The sequence below is a fragment of the Homarus americanus genome, unplaced genomic scaffold (genome assembly GCF_018991925.1).
Source record: "Homarus americanus isolate GMGI-L3 unplaced genomic scaffold, GMGI_Hamer_2.0 scaffold28, whole genome shotgun sequence".
NCBI lineage: Eukaryota > Metazoa > Arthropoda > Malacostraca > Decapoda > Nephropidae > Homarus > Homarus americanus.
This window is the reverse complement of record NW_024742238.1, coordinates 2,959,796-2,986,073: the sequence shown is the minus strand read 5'-3', so window position 1 is coordinate 2,986,073 and position 26,278 is coordinate 2,959,796. Positions and strand designations below refer to the sequence as shown.

Here is a 26,278-nt window from a genome sequence, read left to right as displayed (position 1 = left end):
TTGGGGATTTTAATCTTTCCATGAGGATAATTCAGGTAAAACTTAGCGACACTTGATATTTTGACGAAATTATTCACGCCAGGAAGGGTTTAAGACGTTAAATTAAATAAGATATTCATCTAAAGTGTTTATTGATATATTATAAAAGAAAAGGTAATGACTATGGGGCGGAAAGTAATGAATTATCATCATGGAAATAACATAACCATGTTTACGTTGATAGTGAACGATGATCAGCTGTTTCTGGTGTTACCAAGTTGGGCTGGTAACTTTCATCTTTGTATGAATAATCCGCATCTACACCACTTCATTTAGAAAATATCGCTGTCATATACATTCCATATAATAAACTAAATTTTCAAGGTCGACATAATAAATTAATTGTTTCCTTTCCAGCAGAAGAGTATGTTGATGTTACTAAGTTGGTAAGATTGTCTGGAGCTGTATCTTGTGTGTGTATTGTGGTGGCGCTCTTATAATTTCAGCTAATATGTCTTCCGTCAGCCCTGCCAAAGATTTCTTAGCCGGGGGGTTTGGGGGAATGTGCCTGGTGGCTGCTGGACATCCTCTAGATACAATTAAGGTAGGTGAAATAATACTGTAAATGCTATAAAGAGACTGTCTTCCAAGACGTACCCAATTACGAAACCGGCTATTGGTTAGTGATCTGGAGATGGAATTAAATATGTGCGTTTATAAATACAATGTAGGAAGACAGATATAAGAGGGTTGATGTCCAATGTAACCCAACCGAACAACACAGGGTAAATATTTAGAAGATGAATACCAACTCGGACCAACTCGGATAACCAACTCGGACTTAAAAGTTTACACTTCCAAAAAAAATTACCATCATTGAGGTGTAAAAACACACAAAAACGACTCAAATACAGTATCAGTGTACACGTCTAACTTAACCTAACCAGAGAAACCAAAAGCACTTGACCTAACCTCCTATCCAGGGGGTGGATCCAGTGTGTAAAACCTATCTAACTACCTAACCAAAACTTACCCTAATTAACATATGGAGGAGGATCTTGACGATACACAGTCTGAATTACACCTTGGAGACTTTACTGAGCTAATATGGAGGACTTCACAGCCGCTTCCCTTCATCTCGGTAACAGTAAGTTCGCCCACAGCAGGTGTTAAGTTATGCTAGGTTAGGTTAGGCTAAGGATGGTTAGGTTAGGTTAAGGCTAGGTTAACTTAAACTTGAACTTTTAAATAAGCAATTTTAGCACATTTACCATAACTATGAGTGTCCACTATAATACACAGTGAAATTATGGCATTTTTAAATTCGTTTTCTATGAAAAAATAGTGGCTGTGAAGTCATAAATAATTACCCTTTATTGAACCTAAAAGAACACCATGAGACTAAAGACATCACCAGCTGCTCGTTGAATTACATGTCAACGAGAAACCTTCACAGAGATATGCCATCTGGCAACTACACAGCTCAAATTCCAGAGCTTGTACATGCTCATGATTATCACATGACATTGAAATTTATGCTGATTGACTGAGTAAGAAGTAAATGGTAAATTTATGGTGATAACCAGGTTTTGATATTTCCATAAAAAAATAATTTTTTCCTATGGTTCTTGTTGTGATTCGAATGAATCTGACCTTCGTTTCTGATGCTAACCTCCCTAACCTAACCGAAACCTGGCTACAACGGTATCCTAAATTGACCAAGTAAACAATATATATCCCTGCAAACTTGTACTCTAAGTAAAATAGAAAAGTAAAAATAACTAAAAAACTATAAATTTCTGACAGAAGTGCTACTTAGTAAAGTAGGTTTTTGCTCAATCTCCCGATATAAGAATTATTATGGCAACTACCGAATATTTACCGAATGCTTCCCAGCCAGCATCCAACTAACCTTCCTTTCTTTTCATAAATTTTATTTATTATGAATTATTATGACTATTATTAATTATTATTATTATTATTATTATTATTATTATTATTATTATTATTACATTTTCGCCCCCCAGGCCCCAATGTGGGTCAGTGACCTGTGCCCGGTGGGAATCCCCGAAAAAAAAATCAAACTTTACATAACATAACTTAACCCAACCTAAAGTAATAATAATAAAAATGTGTTCTATCCTAAGAGAGATTCGGTGGGGTTTGTCAGTTCATCTTATTAAAGGTAAATCATAATATAATGTAACACTAATACCATACGCTGGAAGAGTTCTTATTCATGCTGCTGTTGTTTTTTGAGTGTGATGCAGAATAACATTGTTAATGTCTGTGAAACAATTTGACTACAGTACACCTTTTTCACATTGGTGTCCTCGTGGGGGTGGGTTGCAACATCTTTCCGAGATAAACTTGGTAAAAAAACCTGAATACTACAAACAAAACTACCTTAAAATCTAAAGCCTTGATATAAATTTGGTTTAGTTGGTTGTTGGGGTCTGCTGTGTGAGTGATTTTCAGACTCATTTTTTCTTGCTGATGGTCTTGCTCTGTATTTTTTACCTTAAAACAAAAATATTGAGGAAATTTCTATAAAACAATACATTACTATATGACTGCAGAGTTAAACTAATTTTTTTAATGCCTAGAATGCAAATCAAATGCAGGAGGAAGGAACAAAGAATATGAAAAAAAGGTACAGTATAGCACTTTGCTTCCTTGAGTCATTGCAGAAAAAACAGGAAAACAAAGATTAATAATGACCTTTCTTGCCAGCCAGCTCCAGCATTTCAAAGTTACAGGGATATCTTATTGCTCGCCATATTCTTTAAATGTTTCTAGTCACAGTTATGATGAATTACTATACAGTTGATAGTGCCATCACTGCTTACCAACCATCAGCCTTGAACCAAACACTCCATGGAATTCCCTGCAACAATAATTTTCTTAGGATTATTTAATCTCCCAAGATTTTAAACATTCTGCCTCAAATAGCTTGTGTGTTTGGCTTGGGGACATCTCGAGTAATAAGTGTGTTAATAATGTTTGTATGATCTCCACTTATGCCATTTATAGTATTTTAAAAATGTTCATGGATGTATTGTACAGTACAATAGACTTGTGACATTCTTGATAAACATATTCACTTACTGTATTAGACTGCCACAGGAAAGGGCCCTCAAGGTAAACTGAACATTAATAGAAGATTTTTTTTTATATTACACACACAAATAAAAGAACAGACTTAGTGAATACATATTGAGAATAGATCACTATCACCCATCTGGTGGCAATAAGGGCTAAAAGTTTCATTGTACAGTACTGGTTGGCTGCACTCAGATTCTGGTGCCACCCAATACATTTTTTCTCATTTAATTTTCTTTTCGTTTTAGTATGTACTGGTACTCTTGTATTTCTGTGATTGGAGCAGCAATGCCAGATGGAATTGGAAATGCTCAGGTCCTTGCTGTATTGTGTGTGTTTGTAAAATTACAGTTCTGTATGTGCCTGCACCTTTGATTACAAAACTGTGTGTTTGTGTCTTAGGTAAGATGAACTAACAACCCCCACCTAAATTCTCTTAGGATAGAATACATTTTTATTATTATTATTTTAGGTTGGGTTTAGTTATGTTATGTAAAGTTTGATCAAGTAGGTTTGTATGAAAAGAAAGGAAGGTTAGTTGGTTGCTGGCTGGGAAGCATTCCATAAATATTCGGTAGTTGCCATGTATGGAACTCTATAATAATTCTTATATAGGGAGACAGTGCAAAAAACTAAATATACTGTACTTTACTAAGTAGCACTTCTGTCAGAAATTTATAGTTTTTGAATTATTTTACTTTTTTATTTTACTGAGTACAAGTTTGCAGGGATATATATTGTTTACTTGGTCAATTTAGGATAAGCTAATTAATGCTTAGGTGGCTCTAGGGCCAGCCAGCCTCATACACGAAGGGCAATCATAATACAGTTCAGGTAATATGTTGGGCCTTCCACAGATGACTCGGGTCCAGCTAATCCTGATGCATCAAAGGTGACTCAGACTGTTGAACTTTTTTCTTTTTCTAAAATTGTTACAATAAAGAGATCTCCTGAAAATTAGCCTTCAGGTTATTTCACCTTAATATTAACCAACCTAAAAAAGCATTAGGGTATTTAATCTGGAATCGCATGAAGATTAGCCCCCAACTTATTTCACCAGATTAAATACCGCTGTGCACACGCCCATAACAATATCCAACCATTTCTACGACGAGGTTTGCCAGTAGCTCGAACCTGTGCCCTTTGGAGAGCCAACACAATGGTGTTTCGCACGGTGGCCGTGCCCAAAAAGGACGTGCAGTCTCACAGGATGGTAGACTTCAGCGCCTCAACCAGGCAAGCCAGTGCGAGACCCACCACACCTGCCTGCCCCCCTCCCCCCCAACATGATCTCAAGCATCCCGAAGCACACATTCAAGATGGTGGCGGACGCATACTCGGGATACCACCAGACCCCACTTGATGACGAGAGCAAGAGACTCACAACGTTCATTACCCCTTGGGCCGATTCCGCTACAAGCGCACCCCCATGGGCCACTGTGTGGCACAGAACACATTCACCAGACGCTTCGATGACGTGGTGGCGGATGTACCGAGGAAAATGAAGTGCATCAACAACACGTTATACAACCGCAGCATCACCAACACGTTCTGGCACACGATGGATTTCCTCTAGATGTGTGCGAAGGGCGGGATCACTCAGGCCCGGCAAGTTTCGCTTCTGCAGGAGGAGCGCGACATTCGCAGGCTACCTTCTCGTCTGGGAGGATTACCAGCCGAGCCAGGACCTCATCAGCAGCATCACTGAATTCTGCATGCCACCCAAGCCCTCAATCACCGACATACGATCTTGGTTCGACCTCGTGAACCAGGTGGCCCCGTTCATCGCTGTCGCACCCCTAATGGAGCCCTTTCACAACTTACAGAAGCCCACCAGCAAGACAGTCTATTGGGACAGCCAGTTGCAGGCGGTGGGCAAACTGGCTGCAGTATCAGTGTCTCGCGGCCAACAGTGGCGCTCACCGATTACAGCCGACAGGGGATAGGCTTTACATATTGCAACACTACTGCCAGTGTGTGTGATGCTGTGTGAAAGCTGACTCTGTGCGGCAGTTGCCAGCTGAGAAAAACTACTCCAATCTGGAGGATGAGGCACTAGCCATTGCTTGGTGCCTGAAGAAGGCCCGCCTGTTCCTGCTTGGGTGCCAGAACCTCACCTTGGCCACTGACCATCGCAAGCTGACAAAGATCTTCAAAAACAAGGAACTCAAGGACATCGGCAACCCACGGATACTTAGCCTGAAGGAGAAGATGCTGATGTATTAGTTTTCATCAAGTACCTGCAAGGGAAAAGACAACTGCGTAGCCGACGCCCTCTTCAGGTACCCAATACTGCGCGGCGAAAGCGACAGGGAGGACGACGAGGCCGCGGCGCAGCATCAGTAACGGCCGCCACGCCTTGGGCCATGGAGGGCGAAGACGCATTCGTCATGAACCAGAGTCTTGTGAAGGAAGAGGCCGGGTGCGGCGACAAATTCAGGCTGCTGCATATCCTTGTGTCAGCCGGCGATTGGGCTGACCGCAAGGGTGGTGAACCGCTCGCTTCACGCCCCCTTCTACAAAATGAACAGAACCTGTCATGCCACGGAGACCTGGTTGCGTTCGCCCATATGAAGGACACCTATAGCTCATGATCCCCTCAGCCATGAAACGAGCAGTGCTTAATAACCTACATTCAAGAGACCAGGACCGCGACCCCATGCTACGGTGGGCCAGGCAGTCGGTGTACTAGCCCAGTATAGACAAGGAGGTAGAGCAGAAAAGGCATCAGTGCCATGTGTGCGAGCAGTACTCCTCCCCCTCCCCCGCAGAACCCCATACCCACGCCACCACTGGAGTACCCATTTGGGCAGGTCACGATCTGTTCCAGCTGGACGGGCACACGTATTTCATAAATGCGGACAGGCTCACGGGATGGCTGGAGGTGGAGCACCTACCAAATGATGCCACAAACGGCAAGCTGGTGTCCACCCTCAGGAGGCTTTTCAAACGGTCTGGTATCCCTGAGGCTCTGTCGTGTGACGGAGTGACCAACTTGATGAGCGCTGAAATGTCGAAGTTCTTCAAAGACTGGTGCGTGACGCCCAGGGTGTCGTCAGCGCACTACCCACAGTCCAATGGATGGGAAAAGGCGCCAGTGAAGTCGGCCAAAAGACAACTGAGGGGCAACACGGGTCCAGGGAGCTCCTACCCTGAACACACCACTGCAGGACTCCAATGCATACCTGGCACAGCTCTTGACGCGACAACTGAGGGACTCGGTGCCCGCCGCCAGGCAGCACTACAACGTCAGCAGGCACTGGGGAAGGTTGCGGAGAAACGGAACGAGCGATGGGGGCGCAGTGAGAACATGCGCAGAGGTTCAACCTGACCGCCTACAACCTCCCACCACTCGTATCGGGTCAGTGGGTACGAGTCCAGAGCCAGGAGTCAGGGCAGTGGGACCGGTCAGGGCGGTGTTGGAGTCACCGGCCCCCAGACAATACCTGATCCGCCTGGACGTTAGCGGACGAATGACGATCAGGAATTACCTCCACCCCTCAACGCCGCACCCGAAGCCACCCCTGACGTTACAAAAGCATCTACGCCACCCGAGGCAAGGCGCGCTCCCAGGCACCTTCAGGATTATGTCTCTTAGACGAAAACTGCCTCCATATGTAATTTATGTGTTAGCATTTTGTCATAATGGATCTATTCTTATGTATCAGTTGTATATTGAAACGAACCTTCACTCATTTTGTATGTATTTAGTTTGCAACGTTGTCACTTGTGTATCATTTTGCAGGGTTCTTTGCAATAGGGGGGGGGTGTGCCGGTTTGGCAACAGTGTATGGGTCTGCCAACGAGCGGGAGTTAGTTCCGAACTTCCGGTTCAGAGGCCACGCTGTGTGGACATGCCTGTTCCCCCTTGTCGCCTTTTCTAATAAACAGACTATGGACGCGGCCTTTATTTATCCCCAGGTTGGCACCCTAACACCCCTATAATGTGGATATTTGTGAACCAGTTGGATTTATACAAGTCAATGATGATATGATTATATTACTGGCACTTGCTCCTCGCAACGGATATAAAGCGCCCGGTGGGCTGTTCCCCATTAAATAGGACCTGTGCCGAGCACAAGTGGGCTATTCCCATAAAAATCTGAGCCCGGGTGGGCATTCCCCATAAAAAAGACCTGTGCCCGGGTGGGCTATTCCCCACAAAAGACCTGTTCCCGGATGGGCATTCCCCATAAAAAGACCTGTGCCCGGGTGGGCTATTCCCCATAAAAAAAACCTGTGCCCGGGTGGGCTACTCCCCACTAAAGACCTATTCCCGGGTGGGCTATTCCCCACAAGACCTGTTCCCGGGTGGGTATTCCCCCATAATAAAAAAATAAGACCTGTGCCCGGGTGGGTATTCCCCCATAATAAAAAAATAAGACCTGTGCCCGGGTGGGTATTCCCCCATAATAAAAAAATAAGACCTGTGCCCGGGTGGGCTAATCCCCATAAAAAAAGTCCTGTGTTCAGGTGGTCTATTAACCATAAAACGGAGCTGTACCCAAGTGGGGGGGGGGGGTTTATTCCCTTAAAAAAAAAAGTTTCCTCGATGGGAATTTGAATGGAGGACTAATAGACTATCAACACTGTACCAATGAAAAATAACGTTTAAATGGGGGTAAAATCGAGTTATGTAAGTTAGAATAAAAAGATTACTATTATCACAGAAAGTTCCTTAAATGCAGTCAGTACCAGTTGACTTGGTTAAATTTGCTTTTAGGTACATTTCTAATCGTTTATTCCAAGGCGCCAATCACAAATTATGATACCTTACTGCTGCTGTGCGTTTTATCTAAGACTGTTTATTATATAATTTATAAACTTTCCGACTCTGATAAATACATTGTAGGAAAACTTACTGGGGTGGTGGTGAAGGGAGAAGCAGGATGTATGGGTGAGTGTGAAGAGAGCGGCGAGACTGGCAAATTCCATCATGGTCTCCTACCATCCCTACGGCGACACACACACGCGCACACACACACACACACTGAAAAAACACAGATTTGAGTACTATTATTTGATGTTCTTTTTATCCCTTTGACAGTGCACGACTAAAACAATGTTTTTTTTTATGATGAGATTTGCATAAATGTAAACAAAGTGGTGATAGTTAAGTTGTATAACAAGTAACAATTTATCGTACACATACGTTCCCGAGAAGATAATAAATCTACTATTATGTGGTGGGGTTTGATAAGTCGATTTCTTAACGTTCCGATAAAACACTGGATATTAACTACAAGTATTAGGGATTTTAACAATTCTCACTATGTTAGGGGTACCATGTTATCGTTATTAATATTGGCTAGGGTTATCTTTATGAGAAAATGAACTTAACGATAAACCCAATAATTAATGAGTAGAAAGTGGTTGGTCAGAATACGGCAACAGAAGTCTTAAGATTAGGGCATAAATAGTAGATAGCAACTCGAACGTGTACCTGACTGTGGAGCAGGCTCGCCTCTCACCAGACCCGGTGTTGTCAGTGTGCCAGTGTAGTGTGTGGTTTTGCTTCGTCGCCTCTGGTGGGCTGATTAATTTCTAATCCTTTCATATAATATTTTTTACACCATGCCGGAGAAACCACCTTCTGCCATCAAGGACTTCTTGGCGGGCGGTTTTGGCGGGGCGTGCACGGTGGTGGTGGGGCACCCACTCGACACTATTAAGGTGGGTGGTGGATGCCGCACGGTTACTACCCAAAACTAAAGGAAAGTTATTTTTTTCTTGTACCCAGTGTGCACCCTAGCCGAAGTGGGTACTCTTATTATCGTTATATTGTCAGTACATAGAGTGCGTGGAAAGCTTATGCCACACTCTGAGTTGTATAGATATATGTATTCATTAAGTCATCGGATCACCTGAAGATTCGTCCCAGCTTATTTCATCAGAAGATTAACCACCCTAACGTTACATGGGAGGTTAGGTAATGGAAGGTTAGGTCAGTTTTAGGGTGGTTAATTTTCAGGTGAAAGGCTGGGGGGCGAATCTTCTTGCGATACAAATTATAATACAAGTTCACAATGATACAGCATGTATGTATATAGCCAGTACAGGTTTACATTATAATAGTGCAAGTGTACAAACTATACAAATACAATGCACATAGACAATGCGGGTACACAGCAAGTACAGTATAGTGTACAAAGACTGCATGTATACAACAGTTATAGTGTACTTAGATTACATATAATATACAACAGGTATAGTCTACGTAGACTGCATTTATACAAAAAGCAAATGTACTGTATATCAGTGCTACTCAAAGTGTGGTCCGCGGACCGGTGCCGGTGCCGGAGAGTTTTCAGAAAAGAAAGAAACGATAGTCACGTGACACTGCCGGGACATCTGACTCGGTCTTTTTTTTTTTACATTTTCATTGTAGTTTTTATATTTATTATGGCTATATTTTTCATTTACTCACTCATGTTAAAAGTCATTGCTATGCAACTAACGAATGCGATATAATGAACAGCAAAACAGCGAACTGAAATACGTATAACAACACCTTCATGATGATGTGGCGTTTGACTCTGTGGGAACCACACCTGGGGATATCAATAGGGCGCATCACCTTGTGTTGCCAGAATTGCCACGTTTCTCGGCCACCAGTTACGCCATATCCACCCAAAACATAAATCTTTTTATTTTAAGTATGGTAGTTATTTAATTTCGGATAAAATAAATGTATGCATCCCATTAAAAGAAATGGCCGATTTTTTACTATGCGTGCCAGCCGTGAAGGGTGTCACACAGCTGGCAACCCTGCTATTCCACACGTGTGATGTCAGGTCACAGGTCAGTGGTTAGTTACCATCAAGAAGTGGAACAGAGAGCATCATACGGGTATCTGCGTGTTTGTCATTTGGGACCCCATCCCAACCCACTTTTATATTCATTATATTTTTCCTGTATAAAATAATATTACTACGAATGTTCAAATAATATTTTCTCTGATCGTAAACAATTAATTGTATGGCACAAATATGGTACTGGTCCCTGGCACACTGGGAAGACTTGTTACGTCAATGATGATTGGCCTTAGAATGAATAAGACATCATGTCTTCATGTTTAGTACAGATAGTCTCAAAATGCCCCTGAAATAGGACATATCTCAAAAGATTTTCCTGGGGGGGGGGGGCCTATAGGCCCCGGGATTGGCTCGCTTCGCTCGCCGGTCCGTGGCACATTGAAAAAAAACCATGCCGGTCCGCCACATCAGATAGTTTGAGAAGCGCTGCTGTATAATGCAGGTATACACGTAAATACTAGTAGACAGGCCCGTCATTTGGGGGGGGGGGCGAGGGGCGACCGCCCAGCACTAGACCCAGTGACCTCGGACACATTACCTGTTGACTGGTTAATCTGACCTGACGGCTTACGCCACCATCGCAACCGTGACCTTACCATAACTTTTAATAAATATTTTGGATGAGTTGCAAGACAAGATGTATGTAGCCTGTGAGTGTGGTGGGTTGTTTCATGTGCAGGACAACCAAATTATGTGCCCATTCCATGTTGTTTGTTGTGCCCAGTCAGATTGGAGTGATTGATTCATAATAACCATCAATTTCAAATCCTCTTCCCTGCCAACATAAGTGAAGGATGTCACCCAGTTGTTGCATAAGCAGGTGTACAGTAAGATGGCAGAAAATAGTTAATGCGCCAAGATACATTGGCAGTATTATTGTGCATACCAGTGGTGTAGTCGATTAACCAAGTGCCACTCTGCTTAACCAGCCTGAAGTCATAGCCCCCTAAAACTATTTATGAATGATCCATAAAGGCTAAAATTACAAATGGTCTCTGAGTCAGTCTCAACTACCGGAATATACTGTACGTCACTGGTGCATGCATTCTATTACCTGTTTGAATGTCACTTTATACAGGTTTTTTCAATAATGTACAGTAATGGTTATCTTCATTATCAATACTTGGCAATAATTTTATGGATGTCCTTATTGATTATGCCTTCTTGTTTTTAGGTTCGACTACAAACTCAACCTATTCCAGAGCCGGGTAAAAAAGCACTGTACTCAGGAACGTGGGATTGTGCTCTAAAAACAATTCGAAATGAAGGTTTCTTTGGTCTTTACAAAGGTACAGTAGTTTATATTTTTTTGTTTCTTCTATTTTAAGTAAATTAATAAAAATATAATTATTTGTGTGTGATTCCTCGTATTCATGGACAAATTTAAATAGGTTATCAGTGGTTTTTTTTTATGTGTAATGTTGACAAGGTTGTGCATACAGTGAGTTCTGCTATAACATGTGTTTTGACAACGCGAATTGGCTCGAACGCGATTTATGAATAGAGGAACGATATTTGTATAACATGAACGCTTGTTTGCTGTAACGGATTTTTGCTTACTATTTCTCCAATTTTGTGGTATTGACTGTGAATATGGTAAAGAAGAATATCTCCAAGAAGCGTTCTGGTGATCACATTCCCGGTGATGATCGTAAAAGAAAGGCTATAACCCTTGAAGAGAAGCTCGATGTTATCAACCTCAAAATTACCCTTCTCCCCCATCAAGTTGTATTCATATTTTTTCAGGGTAAAGTGTTACATTTACTGTATGATTTCATTATTAGATATGAATGTAACATTTATTTAGACTGTGCTAACCTTTTTGTTAGGCTAACTACTAAATTTTTTTCGATTTCGAGTAGTAATCTGCACCTAACCCTATTTTCTCCATAAGCTCTGTTATTTCTATTAGCGAATTTCTATAACACGATGTTTTACAAGAACACAACTATCGCGTTATAGCAGAACTGACTGTACTGTACTCTACTTGAAGCCACACTACTGTACAGTATTTGGGATTCCAATAAGAAAGTGAGGCATGGTAAGAAATTCCCTGAGAGTTAATTTCCAAGGAAATCTTAGAATTTTCTCTCTAAATTTTGATAAATCACTGGGGGAGTATGTTTCTGGATTCTGTTGTATAATACAGTAGGGTATGCATATAACGAATGGATTCTACTACGAATATTCCTATAACGAACGGTTTTACCAATAAAATTGAGAATGCTATAACGAACGAAACTCCTACAACGAACATTATTTTTTATGTATTTATTTTTTATTATTTATTTTTTACTAATTTATTGTTTTTTTTTACAAGAATTAATGATATTCTTTATTTCAGGGGTTTAGATGCATATTTATGCACTTTTTTACAATTTTTACAATTTTATATTATATTTTTCAGTGTTAAGTGGTTGTATTTGGGGCCCTGGAACGGATTAATCCTATAACGAACGAATGCTATAACGAACAAGGTTCTAGAACCAATTAGATTCGTTATAGCATACCCCACTGTATTAGATATAGCTACCCTGTATTGTAGATCCTACCTAACATATGGATTTAGTTTCCATCAGTCTAGTCCTGGAGTTGTAAATCAGTGGCTCATATAGGAAATGTGGAGTTACAATTTAAGTCCCAAAACATTACCGTATACTGTATCCTGTATGAGACCTTCCCCCAAATACCATACGTTAACTTGTCATGCCTCACCATGACAAATGCCCTCGCTGCTGAAGTTATGTAATTTTTGCTCTGACATTGTTATTCTGGTTTGTACGTAATTAGAATATAATTACAGTACCAGAAAACCTCCAGTCTGGTATTACACTATTCCAGATTTACTGATGTCTAGTACTCCAACTAGCTGCAGCACGATAAAATCAATACCGGGTAATAATTTTACAAATAAGTACGTATTGTATTTCTGTAAATATATAACTGCAGTATAGTTCTGCACTTACTATTGAACAAAGAGAATCATAACAAAATGAGAATTAAGAATTCATTACCATGTGAAATAGCAAAGCAACAGGCTTAGAACTGCTAGACTCAACTGTGCTTGGAAAAGTAACTACGTACAGTAATAGTAAGAGCAACAGTACCTAAGAGATATAATAACAGATGACTCTCATGCTAGCTTATAAACTCATATCTGATCATAAAAAGGGAATTTAGGATGAATCCCCTATTTCTATACTGTATAACATGAAAGTTTCCTGTTATTTTTAGTACAAATTTATGTTATCCTCATTAAAATGTGTTATCTTCAATGCTGCATCAGTATACTTGTAAATATGGTCAGTTTATATACATACCACAATTCTTTCTGTATCAGGCATGGCTGCTCCGCTGATTGGAGTTACACCAATGTTTGCCATTTGCTTCTTGGGCTTTGGCATTGGTAAGAAACTACAACAGACGTCACCTGACCAGAAACTAACAGCAGTTCAACTTTTCAATGCTGGGATGCTGTCAGGAGTGTTCACCACTGCCATCATGACTCCAGGGGAAAGGATCAAGTGTCTACTACAAGTGAGCATCAGTTAGAGATAAACAGGATTTTGAGTACAGTACAATCATCATACATCATCATTTTATGGCCATTTTCCACACTTGCGTGGGTTAGTGTGTAATATAGAGTACCCGAACCATAGGTAAAACAGGGCATTTATTTGGCGAAAAAATAAGTCGAGATTGGCATTTCTGTTCTTTCGAAATTTTTTTTAACTTTTTCTTGATCCCATGTCCTTGGTTCGCTCCTGAATTACGGTATATTTGATCACCTTCTCTAATAATTGTCAACCCTTTTCATGAATGCTAATTTGTTTGCAGCTCAGAGGTCACTAATTTCCTTACACTTTCTGAAATTGCTAGATTTGGAACAGCAAGATGAAGATGATCTTACCTTTGAGGCCAAACTTACCATAAATACTGTAATTCCAAATATTGAAAGATTTGGTAATTGAGCTATCTGACCAAATGAGATTGATTTCAGCTGAGGGATTTCTGTAACTTTTGAGCCTCTTGGATCCCTTTCAAGTTTACCTTCCTTATATTTAAATAACACTCCTCTGCCACCTGAACTTTTCATAAACCGATTTACAGATTGACATACTGTACAGTACAGTATATAAAAGAATGGCCTATAAGTGATGTTTGTAACGCTCCATCGTCATACGCTATGTTGCCTTTAAAGTGGGCATTTAGTGCCCACTGTGTAATGCTATTTGCCTCTGGTGGCTGCCCTACCATTGATGTTAGGCCTGGTTACAAAGCACCTGTCATGAGATGGGGTGTATTAACAAAAAGTGGCTTACCAGCTTCAGCACACAGGAAACATTAGTTGATGTTCTTAATATTGTTTTCTCCTGTCAACTGTTAACCAGTTCAGGAATCGGCTAAAGGATTTAGTTACAAGGCTGATCCATTTTAGTGTGGAACTTAAACAGACTAAAAATAGTCTTTTTTTGTCCATGATATTTACTGGGTTTAGGTTGATGCCCTGAGAGGTGTCAACCTTCTAGGGTGTTTTATAGGGAAATTGGGAAGGTTCTTATGTAATTCAGGCTGGCCTCCCAATCCACATGTGGGATTGTGGTAAATTTTAAGTCTTAAGGAAGTGCAATTCCAAAGCTCGTGGCATCCTCCTTTATGTCAACCTTTTCAGTCCTGCTATACGTATAGAGATGTAGCATGGTACACTGCATCTTGTGCTACCAGATCAAGATTGCTAAGCTTTGCCAACAATGACTCATCCTGTAGAATGATTGCACACTTGCACACATGTGCATCAATTTTGATTGTTGCTACTGTGTGCATTAGTTTGTTGATAATTAATTGAAATAATTTATCAGTTTGTTGATATATAAAGATATGACCACCACTACTATCAGTTCTATGATACACTATAACTACTACTTTTATGCATGCACATGCTGTACTAGTATCTATCACCACCTGAAACACATAAAAGAGCCATATAAAAATGTGCTCTTGAATCCTAATTTTATCTACAAAAGATAATAAAAAGAGCCTCTGAAACTACAACTGAACATCCATCTTCATGTGCTACTGTTCCAGACTGTATAATACTACACAGTATTAAATAATCTAAAACAGAAGCTACAAAATATAGAAATAGTGATATCTCCATTAGCCGGAACAATTGGTGCAGAGCACTTCCGGGAATGAGAGATTTCTGAGTAACTAGACGACTCTCAAAGCCGGAAAAATAACCCTTAACCCCCAAATTTTCCAGGTAATGGAAAAATGTTCTTGTAAGTTCCAGAAATTGCTTATTACATCATCTCTTGAACCTGGAAAAATATCCCGTCCCCGGAATTTTTCTTGGAGTTTCCAGAAAATGTGCCTGATTTTCATTTCTCAAACCGGGAAAAAACTCCCCCACCCCCAGAATATTACAGGTATCAGGAAAATTTTCTCAGAATTCTCTGGAAAGTATGCCCCTCGGAAAATCACACCCAAAGTCGGAATTTGCCAGAAAATTCCGGCTTTATGAATGATTTTCCAAGAAAATTTCAGTTCCGGCTATCAGAGAGTTCCAGGTTTGAGGGATTCCGGCTAACGGAGATATTGCTGTATTTCATCAGTATGGTACATTTTTAAGTATATGAGTGATAATAAAGGTGAATGGTGATCATTGTCCTATTGTAGGATATCCTGTGAGTTGGTACAAAGATTTTGATATATAAAATATGTTCCTGTGTGTATAAGTAATGAAAATATGGCAATTTCAAGAATACATCTAAAATTTCCAAAATTACAGTAGTCATGTTGAACGGGGTGGTAATAGAGGTATTTCACATTGGTTCCACATCTAGATTTGTTCAGAAGAGTTTATAGAACAATCATGCCAAAGTTGGTACTTGTACCACAAAGTGCACAATTGAGTCTTATTTTTGTCATAATCTGCCCCACTATTAGTAGTACAATAGTAGTTAGCTCTTTTTTTTCCAGTTGACAACAGATGTCTTTTGCCTTCTAGATAGTTGTAAGAAGCTTCTTCTCTGTTACGTATGGAAACCAGATAGGAATCTCTCTATTACTCTGGTATGGTAAAGTATGTAACAGGTTCATTTATAGGCATTTAACGATCCTGGTTACCGTATATGCCTCACATGTATTACCTTGAGGGATTGCATGGAGGAGTGTTTACATGAAGAGAGGGTATTTATCTTAGGATATCTGAACATTCCTATGGTGCATTTCGGTTGTGTAGCACTTGGGATCATGTGGTGTACTTCAGTCTGGTTCCATGGATGAAGGATGCAAGTTGTGTTTTTGTGTGAAGTTCATTCCTCCATTTTCCCATCTATATTAACTGACTTCAGCTTACAATAATTTACCTATTCCAGTTTTGGATACAAATGAGGGTTTGCTCCTGAAATCCCTTTTATAATCAGCCAGCATGTGTTGGATGATTCCAATTCCTTCTTCCTCTCCATGGATGCTGAGACAAGCTTTAATGCCCTCACACCCAACAAATATTCATAAATAGCTCATTGTTGTTATTCCTGGAGCAGCTTTATTGAACTATAAAGTCCAAGCCCAGTTTTGGACAGTATAGTAAGCAAGGTGGTACTCCAAATGATAGGGTGAGATTTGTCCAAATGTCAATAATGTGAAAGGGTTTAATGAAAAATATATTGATCGCACTTGTAAAGCAGAACCATTACATATTTCTTTCTTGACATTATGCAGTACTTCTTTTTCAGGTACAAGCAGCTGGTACAGGTCCAACATTATATAAAGGCCCCATTGATGTAGTAAAGGTCTTATACAGAGAGGGAGGAATTCGTAGTATTTATAAAGGCACCTGTGCTACACTTTTACGAGGTATTGTATGTACTTTTTGTATAGATTTATTGTACAGTATGTATGATATTAATATTTTAATTAAGGAGATACCGTAGTTGACAAGATATTGGGGTAAAGTGTTTGCTTATGAAGAAACTACCTTAACATTATGTTAGGTTTTATTTATATTCTGTAGTGGATACAGTGACCCCTCGTTTAACGAACACCTCGGTTAACGTAATTTCGATTAACGAACTGCCTTCCATAAGGATCTTCAATTCGTTTAACGAAAAAAATTTCGCTTAACGAACTTCTTACGAACCGACCTCAACATGTTTTCGCTTGCACTGACCGGGCAACCAGCTTTAGTATCAGTCCGCCAATACATTAATCGGTTCTAGGGCTTAAATTCCTTACTATTTTTGTAAATATCAAGAAGTTTATACTATTCAATAATTTTAAAAGTTTAATATTCAATTTTTTAGTCATTTTAACAATTATTGAACATAATTGAAGGTAAAGTGACTAGTTTAATGCGCGGCATCCAGCCTCTTAACACAGCAAACAGGCGTCAGTCTCTCTCTGTTTTCACTGGAGGTAACATCTTGCTTGAGACTCTCTTCAACTAAACGCTTTTTTTCTGTGTTTCCAAGCAAATTATTGGTCATTTTGAAAATTATTTTACATATTGACAATATATAGTGCAGTGCAGTGTTACTTTAAAGAAAATATTCTTTATTTACAGCTAGTTTAACTTTGAAAAATACGTGTTGCCATTGTTTGAATCCAGCATGGGGCCTAAGAGATCAAGAAAAGTGATTTCAATCCAAATAAAGCAGGAAATAATAAAAAAACACGAACAAGGTATTAAATCAAATGCGCTATGCAAAGAATATGGCATGTCGGCATCAACTGTGTCGACAATTCTTGCACAAAAAGACAAATTTAAGGAAGTGAACGTGAGAGACAAATCTACAAGAGTGTTTAAAAGTAGATCCCTAATCGTAGAAACTGAGAGGTTACTTATCATCTGGATTAGGGAAAAACAGATGAAAGGTGATTCAGTTTCTGGTGATTTCATTTGTGAAAGAGCCAGGGAGATTTATGAACATTTAAAGACAGATCAACCTGGTTCTTCAGGAACAGAATTTGAAGATTTTCGGGCTAGCAAAGGCTGGTTCGAAAAATTTAAGAAAAGAAGTGACATTTTAAGTGTTGTTAGGCATGGTGAAGCTGCTAGTGCTGATAAAGAAGGGGCAGCAAAGTTTTTAATTGAATTTAAAAAACTGATGGAAGAAGAAAATTATCTTCCACAGCAAGTGTTCAATGTTGACGAAACTGGGCTGTTCTGGAAAAAGATGCCCAAAAGAACATTCATCACCAAGGATGAAGCCTCTTTACCTGGGCATAAACCCATGAAAGACCGTCTCACTCTATTGCTTGGTGCCAATGCTTCAGGGGATTTCCGACTGAAGCCTATGCTTGTCTACCACTCTGAAAACCCCAGGGTGTTCAAGCAACAGAAAGTGGTAAGAACAATGCTTGGAGTTTATTGGAAGTCCAACCGTAAGGCATGGGTGACAAGACAGTTCTTTAATGAATGGGCTGTTGATGTGTTTTGCCCCTCTGTCAAGAGCTACCTAACCACCAATAAACTTCCTTTAAAGGCTCTTCTCCTCATGGATAATGCTCCTGGTCATGACCCTGACCTTGCCAGAAATTTGGAGTATAAATTTGACTTTGTGAAAGTGTTGTTTTTGCCTCCAAACACTACATCACTCATACAGCCAATGGACCAGAATGTGATCAGCAACTTCAAGAAGTTGTACATGAAGAAAATGTTTAGGAGGTGTCATCAGGCAACTTCCATTGATCCTGAACTAACACTGAAACAGTTCTGGAAGACACAATTCAACGTCCTGGAGGCTGTAAAATTGATTGTGTCATCATGGCAAGAAGTCTCCAATAGAACCCTCAATTCTTCATGGAAAGCACTGTGGCCATCAGTAGTCCATGATTTTGAGGGATTTGAGGATGACACAGAGTTGGACCAGGAGATTGTGTCCATTGGTCAGTCATTGGGTCTTGAAGTGGAGGAGAAGGATGTGGAAGAGCTTGTGATGTCTCATGAGGAGGAACTTACTCCTAATGACTTGAAGGAACTGGATGAGATGTTACGGGTAGAGGCTGACAGTGGTGAGGAGGAAATTGAAAGTGATGACCATATGTCAGCTAAACAGTTGAAAGATGTGATTTACCACTGGGAGAAGTTCAGGGAACTGGCTTCAAAGCACCCAGAAGTGGAAAAAACTGAACTAACTTTGTGTCATGTTGAGGACTCAGTGGTCTCCTTCTTTAAACATAAGTTAATGGTGAGGAGGACAGATGCCCCACAGACCACAATTGACACTTTCTTCAGTAAAAGGCAGAGGGAACAAGATGCTAGCCCTCAGCCTTCCACTTCAAGAAGGAGAGAGGATGTTCATGGTGGAGAATCTGTCAGTCCAGAGGTTCCTGACATTTTCATGGAAGGTGACTCACCTTCCAAGAAGCAGTAAAATGCTTCTCCTCCACCTCCACTTCCTTCTCTTCTCCCTTCTCCTCCTGCACCTCCCACTTCAAATGCACATCATCACCATCATCCAGGAGCCTTCTACATACACACCTCAAAGTAAGTAAATTTTTCCGCCATTTTTGTTGAAGTTAGGAAATTTTCGGTGAGCTGGAACCAATTACCCAAAAACCCATTGAAACAATGGTTTCGGTTAACGAACGTTTCGGTTAACGAACGACCTTTTGGAACGGATTGAGTTCGTTAACCGAGGGGCCACTGTATTAGTAAACCTTAACCTTTATGGCCTTTTTAAGATGATTGAGAAGAAAGAAAATTGGAATGAAGTATACATACTGTTGGAATTTAGGCAATAAAGAATTTATTCTCCTCTCTCCTTGTATGTTCTAAAAGATGGTGTTCAAGGGTCCTGTAACTGATACAATTTCTCACAAAGATACTGTCCACACTGTGTGAAACATATGAGACCACAGATAATATATATTGGGATATTCGATAGGGCCGCACATACACACACATAAACACGCATGAAAGCCGCGGACTGGTGGGGTTGTTATGATAATTGAACAAGAATACGTCTTGGCCCATCTCTCCAAGATGGCTGCCCCAGCTCACTCCCAGTGGTATGCAATTTGGATTTTTGCAGGAACTTTATTTAGGAAATTTGTACTGTATAAGCAAATTTTCATATTTTGAACATAATTTAAGCGAGGGATACCTGTACAGTGTGCACACAGCCACTCGATGATGCTGAAAAATACTGCTAACACAACTCATTTTAGGTGGTTTAGTTTTCAATAACTTAGCAGAACTTTCTACGTACAGTATACACTTGTTCTCATTCTTTTTTTTTTCATATCATAATCTAAATTCTTTTTATAATTTATAGACATGTATACTGTACTATCATAACTGTCATTATGGGGAATAGAAAAATTACCTTTTTTTTAATAAAAGAATAGTACCTGTACAGTATGTATATGGTACAGTCAAAGAAAAGGGTCGTGTTTCACTTACCATGTCCTATGTTTTGAAACCCATGACAAAGAATTTGGGTAAAATTCACCGTTCAGACTTGAACCGTGAAGATTCGCTGTGACTTACCTTAATTATATATCCGTCATGGGTTTCAGGACATAATGCTGGGGAGATAACATGAATTTTTTCTTTGACTGTACATATTATACTTTAGAATCAGCTGATTTTTTTCTTCATAAATCAGATATTTTCCATGTAATGGTTCTAGTGTCAGTAATTTAATATATTGCAAGTTCAAATAAACCAATAAATGTAACAGAGCTATCTATATATACATCACAAGAAATCTTGGTCTTCCTGTTCCTCATACTGGATACTGTACCTTGGGTATTAACCACATTAGTACTTTAAATGTAATATTGTAATCAGTAACTATGATAATTCTTGCCTACAGATGTACCAGCATCTGGTATGTATTTTATGACATATGAATGGCTGAAACGAGCACTGGCTCCTGAGGGTAAAGAAGGAGAGCTAAGTCCCCTGCGAACCATTGTTGCCGGTGGATTTGCTGGCATGTTCAACTGGCTTGTGGCTATTGGACCTGATGTTCTCAAGAGTAGACTGCAGACTGGTATGTGCAAATACAGTACATCATAGCAGTTACTAATAGTATTATATTTTGTTCTTGATATGTAGTATTTGGAAGCTTCTACTGGTATGTAAGAGAATATTACCGGTATGTGGATGGGTCCTTAATATTTTTTGGAAAAGTTGTTTTAGTTTATTAGATTGGCCTCCTGTTTCTCTTAAGTAATGTGTTACTAGTACAGGGTACGTAATTTAAAATAAATATTGTTTTAATCAATACAGTACAGTATTCAATATATTTATCTGTAGGAATGTATCTCCAATTACTTAATGGAAGTCAATGGGAGTATTGGGTTAGAGTTATGGACAACTCGAGGATGCCTGTATATATGCCAACACAGATGTACAGTATACCGGTAAATACCTGTGTTTATACTGTACCTGTATGGCTATTTAGATATATCTATATGCATACATAGAAGTATACAATAATCAGTTCTATAATGTGGTACAGTCTCGTTTAAGATTTTTCGAACACTGCTGGAGACAGCTGGTAACTCAAGGCCGTTTGTTTACTATAGTACGTAGTACAGCTGCTCCCCGACTTACGACGAGGTTAGGGACCGACATCCAGGTCGTAAGTCGAAATGGTCGTAAGTCGGAAATGCTTAAATAATACATAGAAAATCTAAAATGAGGGTCTTTTTTTCTTCTCAGCACCACAAAACACTTTTTTAAGCTTGCCAGCCATTTTAAAGTGATTTACAGATGAAAATTTTGTCTGTGTACTGACTTTGGGACTCAAAAATACGTAATTTGACCAAATTTTGTTACGACTGAGGCAGGTCGTAAAGTGCGGGTGGACGTAAGTCGGGGAGGAGCTGTATAATATAATACGAAACAACCATTAATTAAACAATGGGGAACTAAGTAACCAATCACCGATCAAATTTTGCATTCATTCATTATTTTTACCACGTACTACAGTAAACAAACGGCCTTGAGTTGCCAGCTGTCTCCAGCAGTATTCGAAGAATCTTGAACGAGGCTGTACATGTAATTGCATTCCTGAAAAATACAGCATTCTAGAAAAACTGTGTTGTAGTAACTATTAATTCAATGGGAATTAAGGCGTTAGGCCCTAACCCCTTAACCTAACCGTTAGGGGGTAGTAGGTTTAAGAACACCAACATGACTGACTGACCCCAGCATTATTGTTTTTTATTTTTTTTCTCTTATAATAAATGTGTTTTAGTGTAATAATATCATTCAGTAATAGAATAAAAACCTGAAAAGGGATAAATGTTTGTTAGTGTGTTAGTGTATGTTGCTACATGATAGAAAACAGAGCCGTGAAGGAGGGTGCAAAATAAAAATTATAAAATAATACATAGCAGTGTGTGTTATGCTTACCAGCTTATTATGTTAAAACCTATTTAAAAAAAAGTTTTTAACCATAAGAAATGTAAATAATGTTTTAACACCACAAGAAGAAAAGATGCTTGTTTGAGACGAGTGGTGGAAGACAAGGTAGAGGAGGTGAGGGTTCATACCATTTTATCACATCAAATTTTTTATCAAGTGTTATAGCTTTTCTTCGTTAACTTCATTTCACTACCACCGCTAACAGAATACTTCACACCCTTGTCACGCATTGTACGGTAATTAAAAGTAATACAGTTGATACTGTATAGTACTTGTACTATGATAAAGCACTGTCCACGCTAACAGATGTCTGATGCATATGGACGATATAAAAGGACTGTGGGGGTTGCACATCCCGCCTTGTATGACGCTATGTCGGGACGACCACAGAACTAATTCTTCCTACTCGAGTGACAGTTCCATTTACTCAATCACGTTTTATCCATATCGTATCCGCTATAGAAAATGTGTTTTGTAGTACATTCATCGTGTTATAACCAAATTGTGCTGTGAAAACACGCATTATTTGAGAACTTACTTTATTAATTTTTTTTTTTTTAAGTTTATTGGGCACCCCCCCTACATCCTGTGCAAGGTGAAGCGCAGAAGTGCTTACAGCGCCCTTCTGGGAAGCATGCTTGCCTTTGTGTCTCATGAGTTTAAGGGCGTAAAAGCCCTAAGGGTCATAGGTTTTTTTTTGTTTTTTAAAGGGCGTAGAAGCCTGAAGAGTCAATGGTTTTTGTCATCAAGTTATTGGAAGCTCCAACACACACACACCAATATGTATACCTGTAAACGTTTTCAATAATATTTACAGGAAGTCCTCGTTTATTGTCAGGGTTACGTTCGTAAAAACGTGACGTTATACGAAATGACATTAAGTGGATCAATTTTCCCTATAAGAAATAGATAAAATACGGGAGTTACGTTCTTGAGCCTCCCTTTGCCCCATGAATACATTACATATACAGAAAATTATTGCCATTCATATAGAAAATAGTGCATACATATATCTGTACAACTACGAAGTTTGTATTGGTACTCACCGATGGGCGGAGGTAGTAGAGCAAGTGTGTGGTGGGTAGGGAAGCAGAGGAGGTGGATGGCGGGAGGGGAGGAGTATGGCTGGAGTGAAGGAGGAGGGTGGCGAGTCTCTGAGACTGTGACCAGCCGAGAGCATATAGTGGCCAGACGAGAGCGGGTGATGCGATGTAGAAAGTAGTCCCTGATGACGCAGAATGACGTAGTATCGGATCAATGGAATGTTAAAACGATTTTTTGGTCTAAACTTTAGCAACGTAGTACCAAAACAACGTTAAGCGGGACGACGTTAAGCGCGGACTTACTGTATATACAGTACATAAAAATTCTTTATGAAAAGAACATTTTGAGAACTAGTCTTTGACTTTCATACTGATGACCATTTTGACATGTGGGTGAACACCCAAATTAATAACATATAACTTATCATTACAGTTTTAAAACAAGGTTCCTTTTCTCACCAGCTCCCGAGGGCAAGTATCCAAATGGTATCCGCAGTGTGTTTATGGATATCATTCGCACAGAAGGTCCACGTGCATTGTTCAAGGGAGCAGCTCCAGTAATGATACGAGCCTTCCCCGCCAATGCTGCCTGCTTCTTAGGCTATGAAGTAGCTATTAAGTTCCTCAATATTATTGCCCCAAACATGTAGGTGGTAACAGCACTCTCATGTGTTGTGTTTGAAAAAATCATATAGTTGACTAAGCCTTGAGATGGCTTAGTATACAGATAGTGACTTTCGAAATTTAGTATAAAATGGAGGTGACAATTGTTCCATCTCTCTCTCATAGTTATAATATAAGAGCTAGTGATTATGTTCAGGAATGAAATAAATTAGAATAGTAGGTGTCTTGCAGATGTTGTTTTTTGAAAGATTAATAATGAACAGTTAGGTAAATGTGATATCCCACAACTGCCATGGTAGGCTATTTAAAGTACTGTAACTTGTAAATATAATGTAAGACTGAAATAAATTTTTATACTGAGGAGTTTACACTAGCCTTATGAACACTTGAAAATAACTGCAGTAAATTTTTATGGATATCCCATTACTGCTTTGATGTCAAGTGCAATAGGTTTGTGTTTTAAGTTAAAACAGTGAATTTATGCCAATATATTTTCTTAATACAGTACTGTACATTATCAAGATAAAAGTATATTTGTCTGTTAATTAATCTTTCATTTCACTTGAGATATACAGTACATAATAAAAACTTCTGTTGCACCTTAGATAATTACCAATATCTCAGGGAACATCTACAGTGGTCCTCAGTAATCTGATCTGTGCTTTTTAATTCAAATACAAAACAAACCATTTTTTTTAAATGTTCTAGCAAATTATATACAAGTATAATTAGGAATCAGACATTTTTGAGTATACTTATTTTAATTAACTGTCACATGCATTTATGTATAAAGAGCTTAGATGCACTCAATGCACTTAGTACACACTGTGATGCACATTGATCTGTATTTTGTTATCCAAATGTAGATACTGTACACAAGCTGAAACATTATCCCTCCACCAAATGCCTTGTAGTTCTTTTGAAACTGGCATGTTGTTATATGCCTAAATCATTTCCTATTGACCAAACTAATATGTTTTATAGAGCAGCTGAATCAAATTATACCCTTGGACATCAAGAAGCCTAATTTGTCAGGTAATGGACGAATTACGGTAATGTACAGTACATACGGAACATCGTGTCAGAAGCTTTTGGGCATGTTTGAATAAGTAAATCTTGTAGTAGCTTGTACAGTAATAATGATAAAAGTGAAAGTGAGAAACAAAAAGAAAATTGTGCACCAGTTTAGTATAGTTAAATAAGCAATGCATGGAAAGGTTAATAAAAAATTAAATTAAAGATAAGAAAGCTAAAATTGTGTGACTGAAGATAAAAATGGATTTAGGAAGTCAGGAACTTGGGAAAGTATCTTTGGTGTGAGAATTTTAGGGTTTAGAGGTTCAGGTAAAATGGGTAAAAGTGAGGCTAAGGAAAGCAGAGACCGGAATTGATGTATTTATATACCTGTATTAAATATGAAGCTGAGAGATGCAAAATTGGGAGGAATGGTAAAGGCATGAGAAGTTCCTTGATTGAAGTACTCTATGCTTATGGACACAGTTGTTCCAAGTTAAGTTTTTGGATATCAAGGTAGATGTTAACTTCTAAATCATCACACAAGTTGTAGTGCAAAAGTGAGTGTGGTGTTAGGTCTTGTTTGGAATTACTGCTGTTTCAAGCAGTTATTAACAATGCAATTAAGTTAATGAACCTTCTACTGTATGTAAGATAAGGAATCCTTAAAAACTTTAATTTTAAATGATTAGTTTCTCTTTTGATGTTTGTTACAAAAAAAGAGGTGTGGAGCTGGTCAATAGCTCTTAGTTTAAATATATTAATTGACTAAGCTCTACATATCAATACAGCAACAAACATGTGATGATATTTTTGCTAAAGAATCCTCCTTTGTTTGGTTTATGTCATGCATTATAAATATCTACTTCCTCTGGTAACACCAAGTACATTATGCAAAGTACAATGATATGCATTTTACAAAGTTAATTTAGGTGTTGACTACGTAAAGAAATATTAAAAAGACCTCAAAACAGTGGTGAAAGGAAATTAATAATTAATTTAAATTTTGGCATACATTAGAATGAGGAACACAATTGCCAAGTTGATTTGACCAAGTTAAGGAAACCTTAAATGGAATGAGAAGGCAACGGTGAAACCTTTTTTGCCGACTCTTATACAGTACCGAGGCAGATCCTTTATGGACTCCGCATTTTTTATTTTTACCCATTAAAACTCAGACAACGATAAAGAAATATTTGTATGTTGCAATATTTGTATAAATTTAATTTTGAACTGCTTATGAAGGCCCTCTTGCAATTGTTTATATTTCTTAAAATTTTAATAAGAACCAAATAAAAGATGTGTTGATTGAA

At 39.0% G+C, this 26,278-nt stretch overlaps 1 protein-coding gene across 2 annotated transcripts; it reads left to right on the top strand.

Moving 5' to 3' along the window:
* The first annotated feature begins 416 nt into the window (after positions 1-416).
* Positions 417-26,278, top strand: LOC121876660 (mitochondrial carnitine/acylcarnitine carrier protein-like). 2 transcript variants are annotated; one of them, XM_042381996.1, is made up of 6 exons: positions 417-583; positions 11,071-11,185; positions 13,237-13,433; positions 16,637-16,757; positions 20,723-20,902; positions 23,790-26,278. In XM_042381996.1, the coding sequence occupies exons 1-6, from the start codon at positions 491-493 to the stop codon at positions 23,975-23,977; spliced, it is 894 nt and encodes a 297-aa protein (XP_042237930.1). In that variant the 5' UTR covers positions 417-490; the 3' UTR covers positions 23,978-26,278. The 2 variants fall into 2 exon arrangements, with proteins under 2 accessions (XP_042237930.1, XP_042237929.1); XM_042381995.1 differs by lacking the exon at positions 417-583 and adding an exon at positions 8,540-8,754.

Bases quoted from the DNA above. Each gene is read 5' to 3' on its own strand.
- LOC121876660 (XM_042381995.1), top strand. From the start codon at position 8,656: ATGCCGGAGAAACCACCTTCTGCCATCAAGGACTTCTTGGCGGGCGGT. The intron at 13,434-16,636 runs GTGAGCATCAGT...CTTCTTTTTCAG, and splicing joins GGATCAAGTGTCTACTACAA to GTACAAGCAGCTGGTACAGG. The intron at 16,758-20,722 runs GTATTGTATGTA...TCTTGCCTACAG, and splicing joins CTGTGCTACACTTTTACGAG to ATGTACCAGCATCTGGTATG.